This window comes from Colossoma macropomum, unplaced genomic scaffold (assembly GCF_904425465.1).
Source record: "Colossoma macropomum unplaced genomic scaffold, Colossoma_macropomum, whole genome shotgun sequence".
Classification (NCBI taxonomy): domain Eukaryota; kingdom Metazoa; phylum Chordata; class Actinopteri; order Characiformes; family Serrasalmidae; genus Colossoma; species Colossoma macropomum.
The window spans coordinates 27,932,598-27,957,634 of NW_023494801.1; the positions used below are offsets into that span (position 1 = coordinate 27,932,598).

At 38.9% G+C, this 25,037-nt stretch overlaps 2 protein-coding genes across 2 annotated transcripts in view; both read left to right on the forward strand.

Moving 5' to 3' along the window:
* Positions 1-2,786: 2,786 nt before the first annotated feature.
* LOC118821385 (neuronal acetylcholine receptor subunit alpha-9-II) lies at positions 2,787-13,150 on the forward strand. Its single transcript, XM_036589968.1, has 6 exons — positions 2,787-2,965; positions 4,573-4,718; positions 8,058-8,212; positions 9,332-9,512; positions 10,712-11,063; positions 12,354-13,150. Exons 1-6 carry the CDS (start codon positions 2,917-2,919, stop codon positions 13,091-13,093), a joined length of 1,623 nt encoding a protein of 540 aa, XP_036445861.1. The 5' UTR covers positions 2,787-2,916; the 3' UTR covers positions 13,094-13,150.
* Positions 13,151-22,050: 8,900 nt separating this feature from the next.
* The window catches only part of LOC118821856 (putative methyltransferase NSUN7), a 71,259-nt gene continuing 68,272 nt past the window's right edge, over positions 22,051-25,037 (forward strand). The window contains exon 1 of the mRNA XM_036590605.1: positions 22,051-22,384. The gene's annotated coding sequence lies outside the window, so the exon portion shown is untranslated. The remainder of the gene's footprint in view (positions 22,385-25,037) is intronic.

Genomic DNA, 25,037 nt, shown 5'->3' on the forward strand with positions numbered 1-25,037 from the left:
GCACCTGTCTAGTTTCACACGGACAATGTTTTGTACCACCCTCTTTTGGACAGATGCGGGTCTGTGTGGCTATTTTTTTGGCCACTGCTTCAGTGGACAAAGGCCAATTTCAGCCAAATTCACTTAAACTTTTGATGTTAATGATTCTTATGGCTCTGGTCTTGCATCTGTATATTATAGCACGAGGCCAGTCAGAAGCTTATCACAGCTTTCAGCTCCACCGATCTGGTCTGTTTAAAAAAAAAACAATCACATACCTGCACATTTTATGTTTTCCTGCTTTGACCGATTATAGTGTTTAACCAAGGTTATATTAAAAAGAATGGTTAGGCAAAAAAAATCAAATGTACACAATTTCCCACTTACCTCAGAAGTAGTTGATGAGCTGTTTGGTGTTTGGTGTCCAAATTTTGCTTCTTTAATTTAGCGCTGGAGCTACAAGGCTACTGTTGCTAACAAAAATGAGCAATCAACTTCTAAGATTGAACTTTGAAGTGTGAAAGAAAATGCGGATTTGTTTGAAAATTTCAAGGAAGTCTCCTGAAAATAATGGAAGCTGTAATAAAGAGTGGACACATTACATACTGAAAATGTACTATTATATTTAGGTGTTGATGCTTTTTTGTAATTTTCTGTTGAATACACCTTTTCTACTTTCTTCCTGGCACTTGTAGGAAGAAACAAATAGTGGTCTCTGTTCTGTATATTGCAAGCCAGCTTGTCTTTTGTCTTTACTTTTGGTTATAATTAGTGTTGGTGGGGAGAATTTCTTGTGGGCCGGTAGCATTTTGTGCTGGTTCCTTTGAGCTAATGAATAAATCACACACTAAACACTTTATTAGGAACACCTGTCCACCTACTTATTCTTGCAATTATCTATTTGGCCAATCATGTGGCAACAGTGCAGTGCATAAAATCATGCAGATACAGGCCAGCAGCTTCAGGTAATGTTCACACCAATCATCAGAATGGGGAAAATTAATCTGACACAAAGGCTATATTAACTCAGATAACCACTCTGTATCATTGTAGTGAGCAGAAAAGTATCAAAGAATGCACAACACGTCGAACCTTGAGGTGGATGGGCTACAACAGCAGAAGACCAAGTTGGGTTCCACTTCTGTCAGCCAAGAACAGAAAGTTAAGGCTGCTGTGGGCACAGGCTCACCAAAACTGGACAGTTGAAGACTGGAAAAGCATAGTCTTGTCTGATAAATCTCAATTTCTGCTAAGACACACAGATGGTAGCATCAGAATTTGGCACCAAAAGCATAAATCCATGAACCCAACCTGCCTTGTGTCAACAGTCCATGGTGTGGAGAATGTTTTCTTGGCACACTCTGAGCCTGTTATTCCAATCAATCATTGCTTGAATGCCACAGCCTATTTGAGTACCATTGCTGAACATGTGCATCCCTTCATGGCCACAACATACCCATCTTCTGATGGCTACTTCCAGCATGATAATGCACCATGTCACAAAGCAAAAGTCATCTCAAACTGTTTTTATGAACGTGACAATATGTTTAATGTTCGTCAGTGGCCTTCCCAGCCACCGGATCTGAATCAAATAGAACATCTTTGGGATGTGGTAGAATGGCATGAAGGTGCACTTGAAAAATCTGCAGGAACTACATGATGAAATCATGTCAACACGGACATGTGGAATCTGGCGCCATCCATCATGCCATGAAAGCTCTTTTGAGAGCAAATGGAGGCCCTACCCAGTATTAGTGCTCAGTGAGTGTATATCTGTAGTGATTTAGGGGACCCAGTGGCCCCCCACCTCAAGTGGTGCAGCCCAGGTTTGCTGATTGTAACCGAGTCTCGTACAGTGGATAAAGACAAGGTGAAGCTGAAGTTAGCTTCTTACTCTTATTTCCTGTTCCATCTTAAATGATGTAGCAGTTAAACCCAGATGCCCGTATGGGCGCTAGCATGTACCTGCTGCACTATTTAAGGTGGAACAGAAATTCAAATAAGATACTAACATCAGTCTTGAGAGATTAGTGTATCAAATTCAGCACAATGATGACAACAGGCAGTTCAGTACTTTTCATGGATGAATCGTGAAGATGGACAACAGCACCAACAACTGCAAAAAAACAAGATGGCACAGAGAAGACATAAATAAAAAAGCTACATAAGCAGGATGAGGACATATCCGAGCAAGTGGGTAGTGAGAAATGCTAACCTAAACTCGCATTTGTTTTTAGCATGTTGACTATGATTGTCATGTTTAAGAGAAAAGCTTTTTCTTGTTTTCCTGTTATAGCTAGCCACCTTGATTATCTCAGTAGAGCATATATACAGTAAATGAAAGAAATGAAGATGATATTGTGTTGATTACCAAAATGTTATTGTGAGTGTGTGTGTAGCAGGAGAAATACAGCTAGAGTTTAGGGTGGGTCTGATCTGCATCACGTAACTCCCAGTCTGAAAGTGCCACTCCAGCCCTGGCTATAATTGCTTTGATGGGTTGAATTAAGCCAATTCAGTGCATCACCTTTTACAGTACTGTTGACAGGCAATGTATTTGATGGCCCCTTAAGGAATTATCAGTAAAGCTGCTCATTGTACCTCATCATCTCCATTACTTGCCCACCCGCTCTGCTGCTGACGGACAGCTGATTAGCTGCCCGGCTCGATGAGGCCATGTGCGCGTCCGGTTTCACCCCGGGGTGATACGTGATAGTACGGGGTCTTGTTGCCCCGTCTGAGTGCAGGAGGGCGATCAGCGGCCGGTCTGCCAAAAAACATTTAGTGTAGCGGTTGAGGGAGCAAGAAGACACTGGCTAGCGCTCTCTCTCTCGCTCAGGTTTAATTGGGGTTGGACAGCGGTGTGCACGTTGGATGAAGCATCAGGCCACTCCAGTTCTTTTTTCTGCATCAATGTGAATCTTCCTTCCCTGGGACATGAACGGGACGCTGCTGGCTGTCTGCTTTGGGATGCTGTTCTTGGAGGGTAAGAGTTTATGATAAGCCTGATTATAAGTCTTCAAGCATAGATATGTTATAACAGCTGAAAGAAATTGCATTTTTTTCTTTTTTTTCCGTAAGTTATGGGGTTTAAGTGAGGTCCGTTTCTTGCAATATAAGCTGTCTTGGGCCCTGTTTTTGTTTTTGTTTATTTTATTGTTTTATTTTGTAATTTTGCGTGTGGTTTTCTGTATGTATTTTTTGTTCATTGTTTATTTATTGTATTTACAGTCCTATGCAAGAATGTAAATACTCCTCATCAAATTAGATGATTTGTTGATAATTTCATGTTTTCATGTTAAAATAAGTGAACAATGAATTGTTGTATAATAGAAAATGTTACATAATTTGGGTTATGAGTATTAAATCGTTAAATCATCACTAACGAACTATAATAATTTATTAAAAATGTGCAATTCTGAATAATTATTGATTATTCATGTCACTAAGTAAATGGTTAATCATTCAAATTATATCATTTATTAATACATATGTAATTGCCACATATTTATTAACAGTCATTAACAAACTATTAGTGATTAAGTTGCTGTTTATTAGGACCTGTTATTACATAATAAATTAACACATCCTTTACAGGGAATAACCTTAAACATGTCATTGTTCTGCAAATTTTAGTGCACACTTTCTATTTATTTACTCAGTTAAACATATAAAAAACACAGTAAAATATACAGTATAAAATGCTCCATAACTTTTGCACAGGTCACATTTTATGTTTTATTTGTTCACTTTAGCAAATAAAGAAGTGTGTTCTCTGTAGATGATATGTTAACTAATTTTCACTTAGAAAATAACCAAAATATTTGATCAGGGTCACCCAAACTTTTGCATACGACTGTATATTAAGAAGGGCTGTCAGTATCAGTTATATTAGTGTTCAAGTTATCAACCTTATATTTTGACATTCAAGTAATCAGAGCTTTAACAGGTAAAAAAATACCTAGCCACTTCCAAAGTCATTTATTATAAAAAACATAAACTTGGTATTTAAAAATATATTGGAACCCTATGTGGCTAAAAATCCATGTAAATAGTTGTGTCTATCAGACTTTCAGAGAGCAGTATGAAAATTTTAAAATATTATTGCTAGAAGTAAGTAAGTAAGTAAATAGTGAGTTTTATTTTTCTACTTTTTTGAGCTCAGCAGCTGCTCTTCTGTGCTGTGAAAATTTCATTGTGAATGGACCAATAGAAATGCTCCAAAACTGCTTAGAATAAATCATTTTTTACATTAAATTACATTAAAAGTAAAGAATGTTTTTGCCCTCTATTGTAAAGCTACCATTTTTGAGATACATGTTATTCTTTGGATAGTAATGTTTGTTATTATTATTATCATTATGCATTACCTTCATGCAAAGCGACAATGAATCATTGCCAGTTTATTAGGAAAGTAAATTTGAATTGCTATTTTTCACCAATTTACGTGGTAATAAATAATGATAGCCCTACTAAATAATAAAAAAGAGGATTGATTAAAGGAGGATTGATTGCATGTGTGCATATATGTGTGTGTGTGTGTGTGTGTGTGTGTGTGCTCGTGGGGTGTGTGTATGTGTGTGTGGTGTACAGTAGCTCACTCGGCACAAGGGCGCTTCGCACAGCAGCTGTTGAATGATCTAATGGAGAATTACTCCAACGCCCTGCGGCCGGTGGAGGATACAGACAAAACCCTCAACGTCACCCTGCAGATTACACTGTCTCAAATTAAAGACATGGTGGGTACGCAGTACACACACACACACACACACACTCCTGAACACGTGCACATGCTTCACTGCCGTGTAGATCATACATCATAAATTAATGGCAACTCCAAAATCTACAGTGAAAAACATATTAGGAGAAACATACTGATAAAATACATACATTATATGTACAGAATATAAAGAGCACCGGTGTTTTAAAGTTTTAGCTATTTTTATTTTTACATGTGACAAACTTCATTGACCTGACCTTCTTGGCCTGTCCCTCACTCACCCTGCAGAATCTCCACAAAAGGTTGCTGTTAGTGCTTATGTGCATCAAATTGAGGAAATGGCCCGAACAGAACTAAATACAGCTTATCCAAGATTGCAGTTCAGCAACTAGCCTGGCAAATAGCTATCAGGCTAACAGGCTGCTCCAATAATAGTCAAAGTTAGAGACTGTAATATATTGAATGCTTTGCCATAAAATTCCAACACTCACAGTAAATACGTTACTTGAATTTCTGATATAATCTGCAAATGTATGCATTTAAGCAAGAGCTGTAGTGCAAAATCCAGTGTGTTTTGGTAGAGATTGTTAGAATAGTGACAATTTTATCTGATTTTAAGCAGACCTCAAAAATGCTAACCAGTACATGACTAGCCAACACAGCTTAAAACAGTTGTACACACATAAAATCATAGTGTTTTCATGAAAACAGAATAAAGTTTATCTAATTGCAGTAAATATGTGTTTCGGTGGTGACAATTTCTAAGGTTACACACTGATTTTAAGACTTTGGGATGCATTCACTTCAAAACAAAGGGATCTAACTGCCATGAGGGACAGGGAAGTGATGCAGTCTCACTTCCTACTCTAAAAATGCAGGGGTGTGGCTTAAATAAGGCTCCACCTACAGACTAAAACTGTGTTTCGGTAGTGACATGAAAACGTGGAACAGCATTTTAAAATGAAAAAATATATGATTTTGTATATGTTTAGCTTATTACTGTCTTAATTAATGCCTTGGGTTAAAATAGATCATAACATATTCCTTGTAAATATCTAAGATCTGACCTAATTACTTTTATATTACTTTTTTACTTTTGATATTTTACACATCTGTATCACACTAACAGTATTTATTCTCAGTATATTTTTGTAAAATTGCAGAGAACAACGTCTACCCTGCTCTGATCAACTTATAGCTCCGCTGTGCTAAAGTTCCTCATGTTACTGCTGCTACTTGCAAAAATGATTAACACTTCAAACAAGTTTAATAGGCAAGGAGAAAGATCAGCTATGACCTTTCCACTGACCCCACACCCCTCTCATCATGCATGGCTTCATTCAGAGGCACTATAATGGAGGTCTCCATATTTGGACATTTAAATCAGTTTCTAGGCCTCCTTTTTGTAGTCAGTGGTGTGTTGAACACTCTGTTGTGTTACATAAGTGTTGCAATTATGACAGCTGAAAAGGCATTTCTTGGCATCTTTTTGAAGAATTTTCTATGAAATGGTTTTACGTATATGTTTAAAACTTACGTAAATTCTTTACTTCTTTATTTTTATGTCTTCAATAGTTGTGTGCACCCAGCTGCAGCGGCCGCATTTGTAGTGGTTATTATTAGAATACAGCAAAGTTTACACCAGTCAGGCATAACATTATGACCACCTCCTTGTTTCTACGCTCGTTGTCCATTTTATCAGCTCCACTTACTATATAGGTGCACTTTGTAGTTCGACAATTTCAGGACCCCCCATGGACCCTCACAGAGCAGGTACTATTTGGGTGGTGGATCATTCTCAGCACTGCAGTAACACTGATGTGGTGGTGTGTTAGTGTGTGTTGCGCTGGTCTGAGTGGATCAGACACAGCAGTGCTGCTGGAGTTTTTAAACACCTCAGTGTCACTGCTGGACTGAGAATAGTCCACCACACAAAAAAAATATACCTCAAAGCCTATTGCACACCGTTTTGCACAATTTTGATGATAAATGTCGATCAACCCGGAAACCATAGCAAAACGATACACAATGTTTGGAGACTGAACATGCCGCAGTAGTGTACTCAGTAGTGTAGAAGGTAAAGTGTAGGAGGGTGTTTAAATGCAGTATTAGATCAGCCATTGACACACGTTCATCAGTCTAGCAGCTCCAGTGGCTGATTATAGCTTTGCTGGGCCACTTGTTAGCTGGTCAATAAAATTTCTCAATTGAAATTTCAGTGGTGTGTTCATATAAAACAAACTTGTAAGTATGAAGGTATTAAAATATACTTATTGCTGCTTTCTTGCAATATACTTATTGCAAGAAAACCTTGTATCTCAATTTTTGCATCTTGTTTTTCAGTTGACATAATTTGAAAATGCCTGTTGCTCTTTAGATGGACCAAAAGAAACGACCCAAAATGACTTGGAAAAAAGTCTGGTTCCATTGACTTACATTAACAGTAAAGTATGTTTTTCCCTTCTCCTGTAAAGTGACCATTTTGGAGGTTTTCTTCCGACAACAGCGATATACATAAGTATGAGTAACAAGGCTGTTAAGGCGAAACGGTGAATAAGAAGCCTGCTTCAGCTTCATCACATTTTCTGGAGGCTGTATCTAAAGTGTCCACACATATCTTCATCCTTTTTGGGGTCATTCTGGCTATTTTGCTTGGCCTTCATCCACCTGCATGATTGTGGCTGCAGCAGTGGAGATGAGAAAAGCTATGTCCGAGTTAGCTTTCCTACCAAAATGGTAGTGGTTGTTCTAAATGATGTAATCAAATAATATAAATAGAGAGAATGCGCAAGAGTTTTACTTATGTAGGTACAATCCTTTACATTTAAATCTACTACAAAAATATAAAATATAAATAAAATAAAATAAAAAATTAATAAGAAAACAAACTTAAATACTACCCGAGCCTGAAATCCACTATTTTGTTAATCCCATTCAGGCTTAGATTTCTAGAACAGTTACAGACTGTAGCCATTTTGCTGCTGCACAATTTATCAGGCCCCCTCTACCTTATTCATCATTGGTCAGTTTCTGACCACAGGACCAGGTGTTGTTTGGGTGGTGGACCATTCTCAGCACAACAGTGCCCCTGACATGGTAGAGCATATAGCGTTAATATGAGAGTACACACACGTCAGTGTCACTGCTAGGTTGAAGGGGGTGCTCCATTTGAAAATGCCCAGCAAAGAGCAACTGAGAGAAACTGACCATTGATGAAGGGCTAGAAGAACACAAACTGCATCGACAGATGGGCTACAGTCTCTAACTGTATGGCAGGAAGGTGGAGCTACAATGGAGGGGGTTCTAATAAAGTGACCAGTCAGAATATATTGAGTATATTGTGTTTGTACCTGTACAGGATGAGCGGAACCAGGTGCTGATAGCGTACCTGTGGATCAGGCAGACGTGGTATGACGCGTATTTGAAGTGGGATAAAGAGGAGTATGATGGATTGGAGGTCATTCGCATCCCCAGCAGCCTGGTGTGGAGACCAGATCTAGTGCTGTATAACAAGTACGCCAGTACGTTCACACATACACGCTGAATTAGGGTGTGCTACACAAAGCAGGAGTTCTCACCAAACCACATAAGCCAACAATCAAGCCTGTCTAATAGGACAGTGCTAACTTTCAGCTGAAGTTATCCAGCTTATTAAGACATTTTGAATGACTGTAATTCTGACTATGTTATAACTGGAGTTAAAATATTACTAACCCCTTACATGGCCAGGGCCCACTGGAGGCCCAAAGCTTTGTTACACGTTTCCAGACTGAACCTCTAAGACTGAACTTTGGAATGTGGAAAAATGTCACTGCAGACTTCTTTGAAATGCTGAAAGCGAGTCTCCTGAAAAGAATGGAAGCTGTGATAAAGGCGAAGAATGCACACACTAAATACTAAAAAAACTGATATTGATGGTTGATATTATATTATATTTTCTAGCTTAGGCCTTCTGTGAAATATGTTTTCTGCTTTTTTTTTCCTGATGCTAAAAAATGAATTACTTTTTGGTCGTGGAAGGTAAAAAAATGAAAGAGTGGTCTCTAAAGTTTGCACAGCACTGTATGCTGCCTTATGTTTGTATCCTTATCTGTATATCAACACACACTAACACAACTGGACATTTGGGCTGGAGTAGTTACACTGGAGTTATATGAATGGATGTTACATTCCTTTTTTTGAACTTACATTAACAGATGTTAGATTTCATTTTTAGTTACATTAACAGATGTTACATCACAGTTACATTGTATTTTTAAATTACATTAAAAGGTGTAACCTTTTTATTTACCTTAACTGATATTGCTTTACATTTTTTAAGTTACATTAAAGATGTTACATTACATTTTTAAGTTAGATTAAAAGGTCGTACATTTTTAAGTTACATTAACAGATGTTACATTACAGTTTTAAGTTAAAAGGTCTTACATTTTTAAGTTACATTAATGGATGTTGCATTACATTTTTAAGTTACCTTACATTTTTAAGTTACATTAAAAGGTCTTACATTACCTTTTTAAAGTTACATTAACAGATGTTACATTACATTTTTAAAGTTACATTAACAGATGGTATATGTTTACCCATAAAGATATCATTTCTGAGGTTTTCTCATGACTTGTGTTCATGTAGGGCTGATGATGACCTCTCTGAGCCTGTGGACACTAATGTGGTTTTGCGCTACACGGGGGAAATCACCTGGGACGCTCCAGCCATCACGAAAAGCTCATGTGTGGTGGATGTCTCTTATTTTCCCTTTGACAGCCAGCAGTGCAACCTCACCTTCGGATCCTGGACCTACAACGGCAATCAGGTACACCTGAATTGAAAGTATAACAAGCATGCATGCATGATGTAGTCTCCTTTTATAATGACTTTGTATTTACAGCAAATATGAGTTTTGCACTGGGGCTACGAGGCTAATGTGGCTAACAAGTAATGGAACCTAATACCCCAAAAATTAGCATCGTGCCAGCTGCTTGCCTTAATCATCTCACGCTTGCCTCAAACTATGCCAAGTTGTTAAGTAATCTCAAATAGATCTGCTTATGTGGTTTACTGTTATCTATAAAATGGACCAGATGACGGCTCCTGCTGTTTGTAGAGATGTTTGTATGTATAGTGTGTTATACAGAACCCCATAGGTAAGTCTGTAAGTCTGTTGAAGGCTAGCCATGATTTAAGCATGCAGTTTGCACACTGCTAATTGGTACATATGCTTCTTTTACTTGTTAACATGTCTTGGCTGAATTAATACATCAGGAGAAAATTGAGTACATATGATTAGCATTTTAAGTGCTAAGTTCATTGTCTCATTGTTACATTACATTTTTTAGGTCACATGAATGGATGTTACATTATATGTTTTAAGTTACATGACCAGGTGTTACATTATGTTTTGAAGTGACAATAACAAATGTTATATTACATGTTACATTACATTTTTAAAGTTATGTTAACAGATGTTACATTACATTTTTACATTACATTAACAGATGTTACATTATCATTTTAAGTTATATTAACAGATGTTGCATAACATTTTCATGTCACATTAACAGATATTACATTACATTTTTACATTACGTTAACAGATGTTACATTACAATTTTTATGTTAACAGATGTTACGTAACATTTTTTAGTTACATTAACAAATGTTACACTACATTTTCATGTTATGTTAACAGGTGTTTCATTACGTTTTTAAAGTCATGTTAACAGATGTTACTTAACATTTTTAGTTACATTAACAAATGTTACATTTTCATGTTACGTTAACAGATGTTACATTACATGTTACATTATATTTTTTAAGTTACATGCTAATTGGTACATACACTTCTGTTACCTGTCAACATGTCTTGGCTGATCTGCTACATAAGGAGAAAATGAATATATTTGACTAGTATTTTAAGTGCTAAATTCATTGTCTCTTTAGTTTTACTTGGCTGAACTACCTCTTTAGATCTGACTTTATCACCTCCTCCTTTCACTTGACCCGCTCCCTCAGGTGGACATCACCATGGCGATGGACAGCGGCGACCTGTCCGACTTCGTGGAGAACGTGGAGTGGGAGTGTCACGGCATGCCTGCCACCAAGAACGTGATCATGTACGGCTGCTGCTCGGACCCGTACCCGGACATCACGTACACGGTGCTGCTGAAGCGCCGCTCCTCCTTCTACATCTTCAACCTGCTGCTGCCCTGCTTCCTCATCTCCTTCCTGGCGCCGCTGGGCTTCTACCTGCCGGCAGACTCTGGGGAAAAGGTCTCTCTCGGGGTCACTGTGCTGCTGGCCCTCACCGTCTTCCAGCTGGTGGTGGCTGAGAGCATGCCTCCATCTGAAAGCGTGCCACTCATAGGTGGGTGGCAGTGTGGTATTACACTATTACCCCAAAGTTTGCTTTTTGAGTTCTGCACTGGAGCTATGAAGCTAGTTTCTGATACTGTATGTAGACTGTTATCTATAGAAATGGATGAAAGCAGACCAGAGTTGGGCTTCATGATTGGTGCTACTACTGTTTATACCTGTGTAACATACTTCACATTATATTTTTTAGAAATAATAATCAATTCTTAATTCATTTCCATCAAGACAAAAAAAAAGCAATCTACAAGCAATCCTAACTGAATTGTTAAAAGTGCATACCCAGGGCTCTCTGGTGGCTCGGGGGCTGTAATCAACTGCATGTATCATACAGTATATCATAAGAAATGGCTCTGCACATAAGCAAGTCCAAAACATAAATGATATTTAACAGAAAATAACACAGAAGCCGCAACAACTAAATATTATAAGATAATAATAAAATACGTTTTTTTTAATTAGTGTTTTCACCCTTTTTCTTTTTTGTTTTTACTACAGCTTCAATTCATTTCGGGACAATCTGCAGAGATATTTGTCCACATCCCCAAAGTTCAGTATTAGAAGTGCATTTTTTCTTTTTCACAATCTGAATAATTTCAAACACATTCAGAGATCTTGAACTGAAGTCTAGACTCTGGGGTGGTTAGTCCATTGTTCTTAGAACACCAGCAGCTTCTTTGTTTGATTTCTTCTTTTTTTGTCTCAGTGAGGAACATCCTTTCAGACCCATAGTGTTGAGTTGTCTTTTCACAGTGGATGGATGGTCAGAAATATGTGTTTTTTCACATATGAAGCAAAAGTGGAGCTTGATTTTCTTCTCTCTCTTAAAGGTGAAAGCTGTAAGAACTGTATGTCTGAATGTTCTGGTAGTCTACCAGGTCTTGCATGGTTGTTAGGAGTCACATTTTTTGGAAATTCCTGTTTTTCCTCTTCATTCTGCATGTTAATTATCTTATATTAAATCTTCTCAAAAATATCTCCTGAAAAATGAATAAGGTGAAGGATTGTCTCTGACTTTTGCACAATACTGTACGTATTGTGCGAATTTCACTCCAGTGCGAAACTAAAGACACAGACTTTGGCCACTACTCATATTCTGACCAACTACATGTGCTGTAAAGAGGGAATTCTGTAAATTAACTCAGAATGAGTCAGTTTATGTCTTTTGCCAGTGATTTACTAAGAATATCAAATGAATGACTCACTAAAGAGTTGTACACTTTCTTTGATTCAGTCTCTATACCTGTTGGAAAACCATTTCAATCACATTGCTCTGCTGTTTCAGGTAAGTACTACATTGCGACAATGACTATGATCACGGCCTCCACTGCTCTGACCATCTTCATCATGAACATCCACTTCTGTGGCGCTGAAGCCAAACCCGTGCCGCAGTGGGCCAAAGTCCTCATCATCGACTACATGAGCAAGATCTTCTTTGTTTATGAGATCGGAGAGAACTGTGCCTCACCGCTGAGACAGAATGAAGACATGGAGGAACGTTACGGCCTGAAGCCTCATCAGAACCAATACCAAGGAAGCCTGCAGCACCTGCAGCCCAACAGGAAGCTGAAGGAGCCTCCAGGCCCAGGAGGTCTAAACCCCAGTCGTCATGGTCCACAACCACAGCTGCAACCCTCCATCTCTGGGGACCAGATCAGGATTTCTGCCCTTTTCTCTCAGACCTCAGGGAAGCAGGAGAGTTTTCTGAATGATGCTGTTTTGAAAGACGCTGCGTCTTCTTGTTGTCTGGACGATGAGAAGCAACCCCCTGCGGCTCTGACCTTTGATCTCTGCATATTCTGCGGCCGGCGTAGTAGCGGCGACGTTCTTGGGCTCTTCAGGGGTGACTCCAAGCTGGTCAGTAACGTAGAGTACATTGCAAACTGCTTCCGGGAGCAGAGATCAACGTGTATGAAGGTGGCGGAATGGAAGAAGGTGGCCAAGGTGATGGACAGATTTTTCATGTGGATCTTCTTCATCATGGTCTTCCTCATGAGCATCCTCATCATTGGAAAGTCGCCGTGACGACCAAGCGATAAGAGGACATTGCAATAGCACCATAATTGTGTGGTTTAGGTTATATTTTGCTGCTGTCGGACGAAAACCTGGTATCTCCAATTTTGTCGTTTTTTTTAGTTTTTGTCAAAATTTGAAAATACCTGTTGCCCTTTACATTGTGTGTAAAATTCATGAAGAATTGACCAAAAGAAATGGTCCAGAATGACTTGGAAAAATGTCTGGTTCCATTGACTTACATTAAAAATGAAGTAGGTTGTTTTCCTTCTCCTGTAAAATTACCATTTTGGAGATACGAGGTTTTCTTCCGACAGCAGCGATTTATTAATGGCTTATCATACTTATATAAGTGGCAGTGCTGTCAGTTTGAGGTATATTATATGTACAGTGAATATACAGTCATCAGCCACTTTATTAGAAACCTCTACCTTCACCTTCACCTTGCTGGTTTACAGTTACAGACTGTAGCCCATCTGCTGATGCTCAATTTGTATTAGCCATCCTCTAGGTCTTCATCCGTGGTCAGTTTCTGACCAAAGAGCCACTCTTGGTTGGATATTTTTGAGTGCTAGACCACTCTCAGCTTTGCAGTGACCGTGACCTGTGTTATAAAAAACAGCAACACCGCTGTACCTGATTTATTTGTACCCGCATCACATGCCACAATGCTATGCATACCATACCATGCCATACCTAGCCATAACATATCATACCGTTCACTGACCATGTTCCACCACTCAAATAATATCATGTTAACAATAGTCCTGTGATCAGAAACTGAGGGCATAGAGGGCACTTAACAAACTGTGCAGCATCTGATGGATACAGTCTGTAGTTGTGCTATATAAAAAAACACATTAATTCAGTGTATTTTAGGAGCTGCAGGCCAGAGTCCCCTCTCTAATAAAGTGACCAGTGAGTGGAAATACAAGGTAAGTGTTTTTTATAAAGTGGCCAGTGAGCGGTTGTTTCTAATAAAGTGGACAGGGAACATAATAGCATATAACTATTTCTGTGGGACAGAGTATAACAGAAATCTACATATACACTATATGGCCAAAAGTATGTGGACACCTAATCATCCCACCTATATGAGCTTGTTGGATGTTGGACATCCCATTCCCCTCCACCTCCCCCCACTACCAATTCAAGCGAAGCTTGACAATTGCACATAGTGATCTTAGGCTTGTGTGCAGCTGCTCCAAAACCCACTTCAAGAAGCTTCTGACGAACAGTTCTTATGCTGATGTTGCTTCCAGAGGCAGTTTGGAACTCTGTAATGATTGATGCAAGAGAGGACAGACTTTTAATGCGCTATGTAAGGCCCTGCTCTGTCCACAAGCACTTACAGTTGACCAGGGCAGATCTAGCAGGGCAGAAATTTCATTAACTTACTTGTGGCAAAGGTGGCATCCTATGATAGTGCCATGTTTAAAGTCATTGAGCTCTTCACTATGACCCATTGTACTGCCACTGTTTGTCTAGGGAGAGTGCACGGTTATGTGCTTGATTTTATACACCTGTCAGCAATGGGTGTGGTGGAAACACCCAAACTCAACAATTATGAGTGGTGTCCACATACTTTTGGCCATATAGTGTTCTTGACCAAGCAATATGTGTCACAAAAAGGAAAAGATGTCTTAATTGTCTTTGAATTATACAGACCCAACAGATACGCACACAGATCTATAAGCAGGACACCTGGCGCATATCAGATAGCTGGGTCTGAAACCGGACTCTTTGTGCACGCCCTCGCCCCATACTAATTATATTTGTACTGAAATCAAAAGTGCTGCATTGTTAATGACGGGGCCAGGAGGGGTAAGCCAATATGAGCATGAATTATGCAGCCTAATGTACCTCTGTGCTCCGGCTCAGACCCATCAGCCACCTCAGACCTCCTGCCTGTGTCTCCTGCTACACACGAACACCACGGACGCTCCAGCACCTGATTCTGTGTTTGTTTGCTCGTTTGTTTTTGCCATATTTCTGTATTTTAATTGTTAGGTTTGTAGCAATTCACGTTGAATATCTTTGCCACTGTTAGCAAAAACCGGGCAGCTGCAGACGTTCCTGGCTGGCACTGTAATTCTAAAGAACTGTAGATTAAGAGCAGCGGGTGCCGGGTACCTTTGAAAAGGATTAAAGTGGCTTTCATAAAGCTCTTCTAGAGCTTTAGCATATAATTACAAGAAGAAACATTAATAGCTGAGTAAGGGGTTAGGATATTAGGAACACAATGGCTGTTATTTCCAGTTATATTTTGCAACTTCAATAAAAAAAGGCTTTCTTTGATTCTTTCTGATGTGACTGGCATTCAAATACTGTAAAAATTGAGGTTTAAGGACTGTATTGCTGGGTTTTGCCCTCAGTGACCCCCAACAAAGAGATTATTATGTTGTTGCATTTCCTGTTGTCCTCCACTAGAGGGCAGCATACTCTACTGATTGGCAGGCAGGGTAACATGCTATCTTAAAGAAGAGCTGTTTATATTGTTTATTTGTAAATGTATGTGTATATAAGCATAAATATGTGTTCTCAACATGTCTATACTAATTCTATTCAAGTTTATGGAATGGAATTGCTCGATTAGTGAAGTGATCTGTAGCCTGAGGCGGTCATGAGCAGATCTCACTGCTGTGCTCTAACTGAGTGATTATTTATAGTCAGACCAGATGAAAACTGACCGCCATTTTGCACTGGCAGGGTCACATCTGCATCGAGCAGAAGTCACACCTTGACTCATCATCCTAAGGGATCATTATGAAAGAGAGAGAGCAGTTAATGATGTGAAAGGCAGTGCAGTATTAGGCCCTGGCTACCTGCAGGGCGCTCTGTGTAGGCTATAATCAGGTGTAGGCAGCAGGAGGAGAGAGTGCACTGAATTACAGAGAACTGCTCTGGCATAAAAGCGTCCACCTGCTTCTATTCACATGGCTAACAAAGAGAGCTCAGACTGATAGAATGGCTTTTATCTATATTGTTTTTGTGAGACTACAGGGGGCAATGAATGCAGCTTGTTTACAGTTTATAAAAATGTGAAGTGTTGCTGAAATTCAAGTGCGATTCAAGTGCGCCTTTAGGTCCCAGCACAGTTTTGTGGTTTGAAACATGACCAACACTTTAATTCATTGAAAAAAAGAACTTTTATAATTCTTGTGAAAGAAGCAGAAACATCTAATTCATCCACCCACTAAAAAGAAAAACAAAACACGATGAAAGCTTTAGGGGCTGCATTTCCATTGCTGTCCTAATGATCTGTATGCTGGACGACTGTGGCAAGCCTTGACCATTACGCCCCCAAATCGAGCCGTAAGTGTCAAAGCTTGGTCAAAAACCTTCTACAACACTGAGTGCGCTTACATTACTTAATAGTTTTTTAACTGCACAAAATCAGATGTCGTCAATAATTTGTTCAACATGTTTAAATGCACTTGGGTAATCGGATAATGGGAAAACTCAGGGTACACAGGCAGTAATCAGATCTGCTTTGCAACCGACCAATGAATTCACTGAATAAGACGTGACATCAAATGTCACACCACAGCTTTTTTTAAACGTCAAGTCACTTTAGCGGAAAATATGAATACCGTCGCTGTCCAAAGAAAAACAAGTATCTCCAAATTAGTAACTTTTTAGGAGGAGGCAAAAAACACTCCTACCTTTCAGTGTAAGTCAGCGTAAAGAGATTTTATTCCAAGTGATTTTAGAGCATTTCTATTGGTCCATTCATCATGAAATGTTCACACATCATAAACAGACAAAAAATAAAAATCAACAAAAATGGAGATACCTGGTTTTCTTTGGACAGTGACAATATACATCATTTAGAAGATGAAGAAAATGTTTATCCTTCATTTTGTCAAGCATGTAGTTGGTTTCAGCGTCGCTCCAAAAGTGTTCTGTTGCCGTCTTGCGGACATCGTGTTAAACTCTGCTTACTGTTTCCGCGACAGCAGTCTGTTTTCACACATGCGCAGGCTGAGGAAAATGAAAGAAATCAGAGTAAGAGTATGCAAGTGCTGAAAAACCTGATTACTGAGCTAAAATCCAGCTCTTTTTATCGGATTTCATAATCGGATTTCTAGGCCTAATTCTGATCTAAGAAATCGGAGTGTGCTGTTTACCTGACCACTTCAATAATCAGATAACTACCGAAATCCAACAATGACAGGATTGTTAAATGTGTGTAAGTGCACTACTGAAAGTGCTACTTTCTGCTAGCATCCCTATGGAATTCTAGCAGTTTGTTAGTGCTAAGCTAAGGCTAATTCACATGAATGTTTTTTGGTTGTTCTAGATTAAAAACATACATTCGAAGCATCTATAAGACATCCCATTTCTACTTGAAGCTTGTGACAGACATATTAGCATATACTTTACCCTGCAGCAGTTTCACAGTGACTCTTTGAGTAGTGAGCTGTGGTTAAAGCTGCTGCCTCAACCCACTGATTAGATGCCATTCCTATTGTCAGTCACTTGTCTTGAACTTCCAGAGCCTTAAAGCTTATCAAAAATAGAAAACATTGTTTTAAACTTGCCTATTTTGTTAAATACTTTATCTCAAATGCATCTTTAGAAACTAAAACAGTTTACTGGATTAAAAAATGACCAACACTTTAACTGAAAAGAAAAAAAACTGCTAGAAAAACCAGCCTAGACCAGTGTAGCTGGTCACCAGTAAAACCAGCATATCGCTGCTGTTGGAAGAAAGCCTCGTATCTCCATTTTTGTTGTTTTCCAGTTTTTGACATAATTTAAAAATGCCTGTTGTCCTTTGCTTTGTATGTAAATTTCATGATGAATGGACCAAAAGAAACGGCCCAAAACGACTTGGAAAAAATTTCTGGTTCCATTGACGTACATTAAAAGTAAAGTAGGTTTTTTCCTTTTCCTGTAAAGTTACCATTTTGGAGATACAAAGTTTTCTTCCAACAGCAGTGATATGTTGTGTTTTGGACGCTGGTATACTGGTCACTCAGCTAATGTCGGTCATGCAGGTCATGCTCGTCTGTGCTATTTTTTTAAGTAGAGAAGACAAAAAAGAGTCATGGTGTAAACTGACCAGCCCACCAGCACCCTGTTTAGTTAAACCCATTGCAGTTGAAATACATTTTCATTTCATTTAACTCGATGCCTGTTGAAAAAAAAAGTGGTGTCCAGAAGTCAGTAATGGTACTTTGTGTTTTCCTGATGGATTGATATCACAATGTAAAGGATTCTAATGGTTTAACGTGTTCTAGGACTGATTCCGGATGCATCTGATGGTTTTCTAATGGGATCCTGCTGGAAACTAGTGGTGGTGGTCTGCAATGGTAACCTTTAAGTCAGTTCCCATTAGAAAGCGAAACCATCAGGGTTTCGTCCTGGTTTGGGTGGTCCTGGGATGGTCTTTGTAAAATCAATTTAAGCAGTTCACACAGGAGACATACAGATGGTGGCAAATTAAAGGAAAAAAAAAACAACATAAAGGGCCAGATTCATAAAACGCAGCGCCAGATTTACTGTGACGTTAAAAGTAAGTAGCGTAGCGGTGACACCTTTGCTAATTGCAGTAAACTGGTTTGCTGGTGTGTTTTGCACAGTATGAGATTCCTTAATTTAAATACGGTGGTACTGATTTATAACACGACAAACAAAAAGAACTGGCTGAACCATTTTTGCGGGTAATTTTCCCAGTGAGAAGCTGATGTGGATTAAGTAATATTTCCTACAATGTTTCCAAACATGTTTGGTCTCACATGCAACAAATCACACTTACACACAGACGCGTTTTGATCTGTTTGGGCGGAGCAGCATGACAAACCTTCAAACTGCTGTTGTGAAAAAAGACTTTTCAGATTGACAGTTTTAACTGGCACTATGTGTAAAACAGCCCCTTCTTCCTGCATTAAACTCCATGTTTGGTGAATCACCAGTGTGTAGAAAGTGGGTTTAGCTTGGAATCCAAATCAGTGAAGAGGAATTTGACATGTTGAGATTCTAATGACATGTTGGAATGATTTTATTGCAAGTTTTGAATTCCTGAGAGCAAGAAAAAATAGGAAACAAAAACTTAAGCAGCTTTCTATAGTAATTAGAAATTCAGCATGTCGATTCAATTTTTAATTATATCAAATTTTAAACTTTATACTAATAAAAATTGTTACTAAATGTAAATTACAATGAATTGGAAAAAGGCTGGAATTATTATTGTTATTATTATTATTATTATTATTATTATTATTATTACTCAATAATTTAACTAATTAAATCTTACATTCTGAAATATCATTCCAACATTAAAAGTTGAATCTTGAAATGTTATAGTATTTTAAATAGTAAAAACTTTCTAAAAAAAACTTCCTTAAAATTCAAAAGCATCTTTAAACTAAACAAGTTGTTAAACTAAACAACTGTTAATTGTCAGCACTTCTTCCCTTAAAATTCATAGCTCTGTTTCTGAGAATTTGTTGTTTTTTTAATTCTTTAATTTCTTTTGGCAGCCAACAGGGGCCTCACTTGGCCTGCCTGTTTAATATATATATGACCTCATTTACATATCAGTTTTGATTGGCTCTTACTAGGACACAGTGCTGCACATTTTGTATGGTGTAGGGCTGTTACTGTTGAGTTTTATCAATCTGGCCCAAAGTGTTTTAGTAAAGTGTTGGGCCACCACGAGCCACTTAAAGAGCTTTAGTGCACCTTGGTATAGATTCTACAAGTCTCTGGAACTGTACTGGAAGGATGGAACACTATTACTTCACAAGATATTCCTTCAGCTGGTGTTTCTATGATGGTGGTGGACAGCGTTATTGAGCATATCAGCCCAAAATCTCACCTAGGGGTTCAATTGTTTTAAGATCTGGTGAATGTCAAGGCCAAAGCATATGATTTACACCATTTCATTCTCAACAAACCATTCAGTGACCCCTCATGTCCTGTGGATGGGGACATTGTCACTGTGGGAGAGATCACTCTCATCAGGATAGAAATGTGTCATCATAGTATAAATTGATCCATCAGATTGAATTTGTATTGATTTGCAGTGACCTTCCCAAACCATGCAAGCAAACAGCATAACAGAACCACCAGACCCCTCATTGTAGGGGTCAAGTCTTCAGGCCAGTGCAATTCCCTTGTTACATGCAATACATGCACTGGAGAATATGGTGAAGGGTGACTCATCTGGCCACACTTTTTCCGCATCCACAAGCATAAACATCGTTCAGGCATAACATTACGACATAACATATTGTTTCTACGCTCATTGTCCATTTTATCAGCTCCACTTCTCTATATACGTGCACTTTCAGTGGTCAGGCCCCCCATGGACCTCTGTAAGGGTCCATGGGGGTCCTGACCACTAAAGAACATAGTAAAAGGGGGCTAACAAAGTATGCAGAGAAACAGATGAACTACAGTCTGTAATTGTAGAACTACAAAGTTCACCTATATAGTAAGTGGAGCTGATAAAATGGACAATGAGCGTAGAAACATGGAGGTGGTCATAAGGTTATGCCTGATCAGTGTATTTCAAAATATATGTACGTATATCTTATGAATATACACATATATATATGCCACTTGCAGCAGTGCGGAGCAACACCAGCCTTTTACGTCATTAATGTGCAACTTGAATTCCTCCAGCTTGGCGGCCATCTCCCACCCCTGACACCAGTGTAGCGTTGGTGTAGAAGAAAATGACATTGCACATATGGGTGAATAGTCTTTTATTTTGAACAGGCACTTCAGCGGCAACAAGAAATGCCTAGCCCAGTTCTGCCCCAACATGAAACACAGGGAGAGGGGTAAGGGAGTAGGCACCTCTAACACACTGTAACCCACAGTCCTCGGTTACAATTACTCTAAATAACTACAAACTAAACCTCCCAGCAACAACAACCACAGCAGTCACAAATAGCTGACCTTCTTATATTAGTACGGTGGCAGGGCAGCCCGTTGCAAACGCCACAGTATATTGTAGAGTCATACTATCAGCTCATTCAGCTGTGGACATGCGGGAGGCACCACAGGTACTGCTGTACAGCGGTGAGAGAGACTAAGAAACACGGAAACACGTAGTTCTTGTGGCTTAAATGCTGTATATATGTGCTTGTTGGGCTATTCTGTGCTGGGTTATGGGGTGGTTTGTGCAATGTTAGTGCTCAGGTGTGTGGTTATTGATGGCCTGCCTGCTTTGCTAGCCATTCAGCAGTGCTGAGAGGTGAGTTTCCCCTGCTGCATGTTACTAAAAGAGTACTAGTTTGAAGCACTGTGAATTCTTCATCTACGCTGATGCCACAATATTAAACATTTCATTTTAAGCCAAAACTTTTCCTCAAAACTATCATAAAACAGTTTTTAGCATTAGACAATAATATTTGTAATTTGTAACCATGTCATGTAATTATTTTCTGTGAGGGAGCTTTCAGCGCCATTAAGCACTTCAGACGTCTGGTTCCTATCACCACCACTGTGAACAATTCTGAGTGTTTCTCTAGAATAAAGAATTTCACACCAAACCACTCTGAATTCCCCTTTAAGCAAGCAGAATGGTAGAATTCTGAATAACAGAAGAACAGAACAGTAGAATGTTGCTGCCTTGCAAGCTCACAAGTATGCATACTTGATGAGGGAGCTTTTAGAGGCTTTGAACTCTTCAGACGGCTGGTTCCTATCACTAACACTGTGAACAATTCTGACTCTAAAATTGAGAAAAGTTAGTGGAATTCCCCTTTAAGCAAGCAGATTGGTAGAATTTTCAACAACAGAAGAACAGAATAGTAGAATTTTGCTGCCCTGCAAGCTCACAAGTGTGCACACTTGATGCTCGCACACTCACTTTGGAGCACACTTACACAAACAGGCACAAACCGAGTGCTGTAGAGCACAAGCACGCCTTTACAACCTAAAGACACGCCCCCTCATTCGCATAAAGTTACTATGGTAACCAGAGCTGCGCGTTCCAGCGGGATGGTATGGTCACCAGCGACGCTTCTTTAACTTGCCTGAAGAATTTGCTGGCAACTTAGCAAGGTTTGTTAGACTAGAACAAATTCAAACAGGGTCAGTTCAACAAACGCTGGCTAATATCTTAAAAGTAAGGAGGACTTGTCTCTAGCTAGCCGTCCATAGCAGTAGAGAGTAAGTTGGAGGCGGCTGAGATTTATCGTTACTGAACCGCTAGCTAAGGCTAATACAGACAGGTAAACTTCTGAAAGGCGGACGAGAAACACTGCGAGTTTACACATTAGCTAGTGGGCTATGGTCTCATACGAAAACACGTTTGAAGGAAGACTTTCTGCTGCTTGTCTGGTAAGTAATGTTAGTTCTCTATAACTGCAACGACAGTGAACTTTGATAGGTTTGTTTTCCAACTTTGTTAACGTTACTTTGCCAGGATTTTAAAGGGGAATTCCACCGACTTTTAAAACGTCTGTATAATTCAGTGGTTGAAATATAAACAAGTCACTGAGATTGGTTTGATGTGGAATTCATTTGCAAAGAAACTTAAAGCCTAGGAATCAGGAGCACTGATGTCTAAAATGCAAATATAGCCATTTTATTCACTGTCCAAAACCACCAGTGAACCTACACGTCTCCTTTGAGGTTTTATGTAATGTTGATGACGGTTAAATGTTAGTGGTCAATCTGAAAAAAATGTTTTCTTCCAGGACTATTTTGCTTTGGAACAATCTGAATGGATTAAAATAATTTGATTAAAATACGTTTTAGACCAAAACTTCATCACAAAACTGTCATCAGGCATCGTATTCACCATTGCATGAAATAACTTTTTATTGTGAGGGAGCTTTTATTGGTATTAAACTCCTCAGACGTCTGGTTCCTATCACCACCACTGTGAACAATTCGGACTTTGTTTCTCTAGAATAAAGAATTTCACACCAGACCACTCTGAATGACTTTGTTGACATTTTAACCCTTCAGTTATGCAAAGATTTAGAAAATTTGGTGTACCTTCCCTTTAATATAAGTAGCCAATTTAACAGCTAACAATTTCGTTAGGACTAATAGCCTTGCTGTCATGCCTGGTGTGCCAATATGGCCTATGTTTCTCAGCTACATGGTGTTTGCGTCCACTGTAAGATATCATAAATCAGATCCAGGTCTATTTGGTGCCTTGGAGTAACACTAGAGGCCAGACAAGGAGCCATTTAGGAGCCATTTGTCATTTGATCACTGCTATTAAACTGTTTGGGTCTTTGTTGGGCTTGAAGTGCATTTTTTAATTCCTTTTCACTAAATATTAAAGGGGAGCTCCACCAGTGTTTCAAAATTTGCACATAATTTAATAGTTAAAATGGAAACAAAGTCATTCAGAGTGGTTTGGTGTGGAATGCTCTGTCCTAGAGAAACTTACAGAGTAAGAATTGTTTGCAGTGGTGGTGATAGGACCCAGATATCTGAAGCATTTAATGCCTCAGTTTCCCTCACAGACGGCTATTATATGAAATGGTTATGAATATACTCACTGATGTCTGAGATGTTGTTTTACAATAGTTTTGTGATACGATTTGGGCCTAAAATGTGTTGTTAATCCATTTATTTGAATACATTGGAGGAGGGGGACATGTCGGGCATGTAAGGCAAAATAGGCCCCAGAGAAAACATAATTTTTTCAGATTTTCCACTATTTTACCATCATCAACATTACATATAAAACTCAGAAGACACATGTAGGTTCACTGGTGGTTTTGGATAGTAAATGAAGTGTGTGTTAGTGTGTGTTGTGCTGGTATGAGCGGATAAGACACAGCAGTGCTGCTGGACTGTTTTTTAAACACTGTGTCCACTCACTGTCCACTCTTACCTTACACTCCTACCTTGTTGGTCCAACTTGTTGATGTAAAGTCAGAAACAGTAGCTCGTCTGCTGCTGCACAGTTTGATTTGGCCATCCTCCAGTCCTTCATCAGTGGTCAGAGGATGCAGTGTTTAAAAACTCCAGCAGCACTGCTGTGTCTGATCCACTCATACAGGTGCAAAGCATCACCACTATGTCAGTGTCACTGCAGTGCTGAGAATGATCCACCACTCAAATAATACCTGCTCTGTGGTCATCCCGTGGGGGTCCTTATCATTGAAAAACAGGGTAAAAGGGGGCTAAAAAGTATATAGTGAAACTACAGTCTGTACTTGTAGAACTACAGAGTGCACCTATATGATAAGTGGAGCTGATAAATTGCACAAGAGATGGCTTTAAAGCTATGGCTGATCGGTGTAGATGCTGGATGTACTAAGCAGGAACAGTAAATAGTTTAATTTCTCCTTGAGTTATTATTTCATTGCTGTGTCGGTACTTTACTTCAAGATTTTAGACTACCCATCTATGTTTGCCAGAGATTTAAAATTCTCCATTTTAATAGTAATTATAATATTAACCCCTTAAATTCTAGGCTTATTATACAGTAATTAATCATAAGACTTAATATTTATCACCAATGTGCATTATTTGGTAACCCATTCAAAACTAAAATGTAAGTCCTGCAATAGGAATTGAAGTGTGAGCCTACTTATGGGGTTTAAACTGGAACTCCACTGATTTTGCAAAATTACTTAATCATTCAATGATTTAGTTGTAGATGTAAGAAATTTACAGAGTCAAAATTGTTCACCATTGTAGTACTAGGAACCAGACATCCGTATGTCTACACTGCAAATATGACCATTAAACAGCCGCGAGTTTTCACCCCATATAAATTCCCCATATAAATTCACCCAAGATAACACAGCATAATTGAGATTCTGTGATAAATATTATTTTCAATTCGAGTAAACAGTAAACAGTCATACTGATAAATACTTTTTGTACCGTTTGACGTCGGTTGGGTGAATACAGCTGCCGTACAAACCTTTTTTGAACCTTTTTGCTTTCCATAGTTCCAGCGTTGCTTGTCTTTGTTATCTGTTCAGTGAATGCGCGCATCCAAAGATCTGATTTGTCAAAG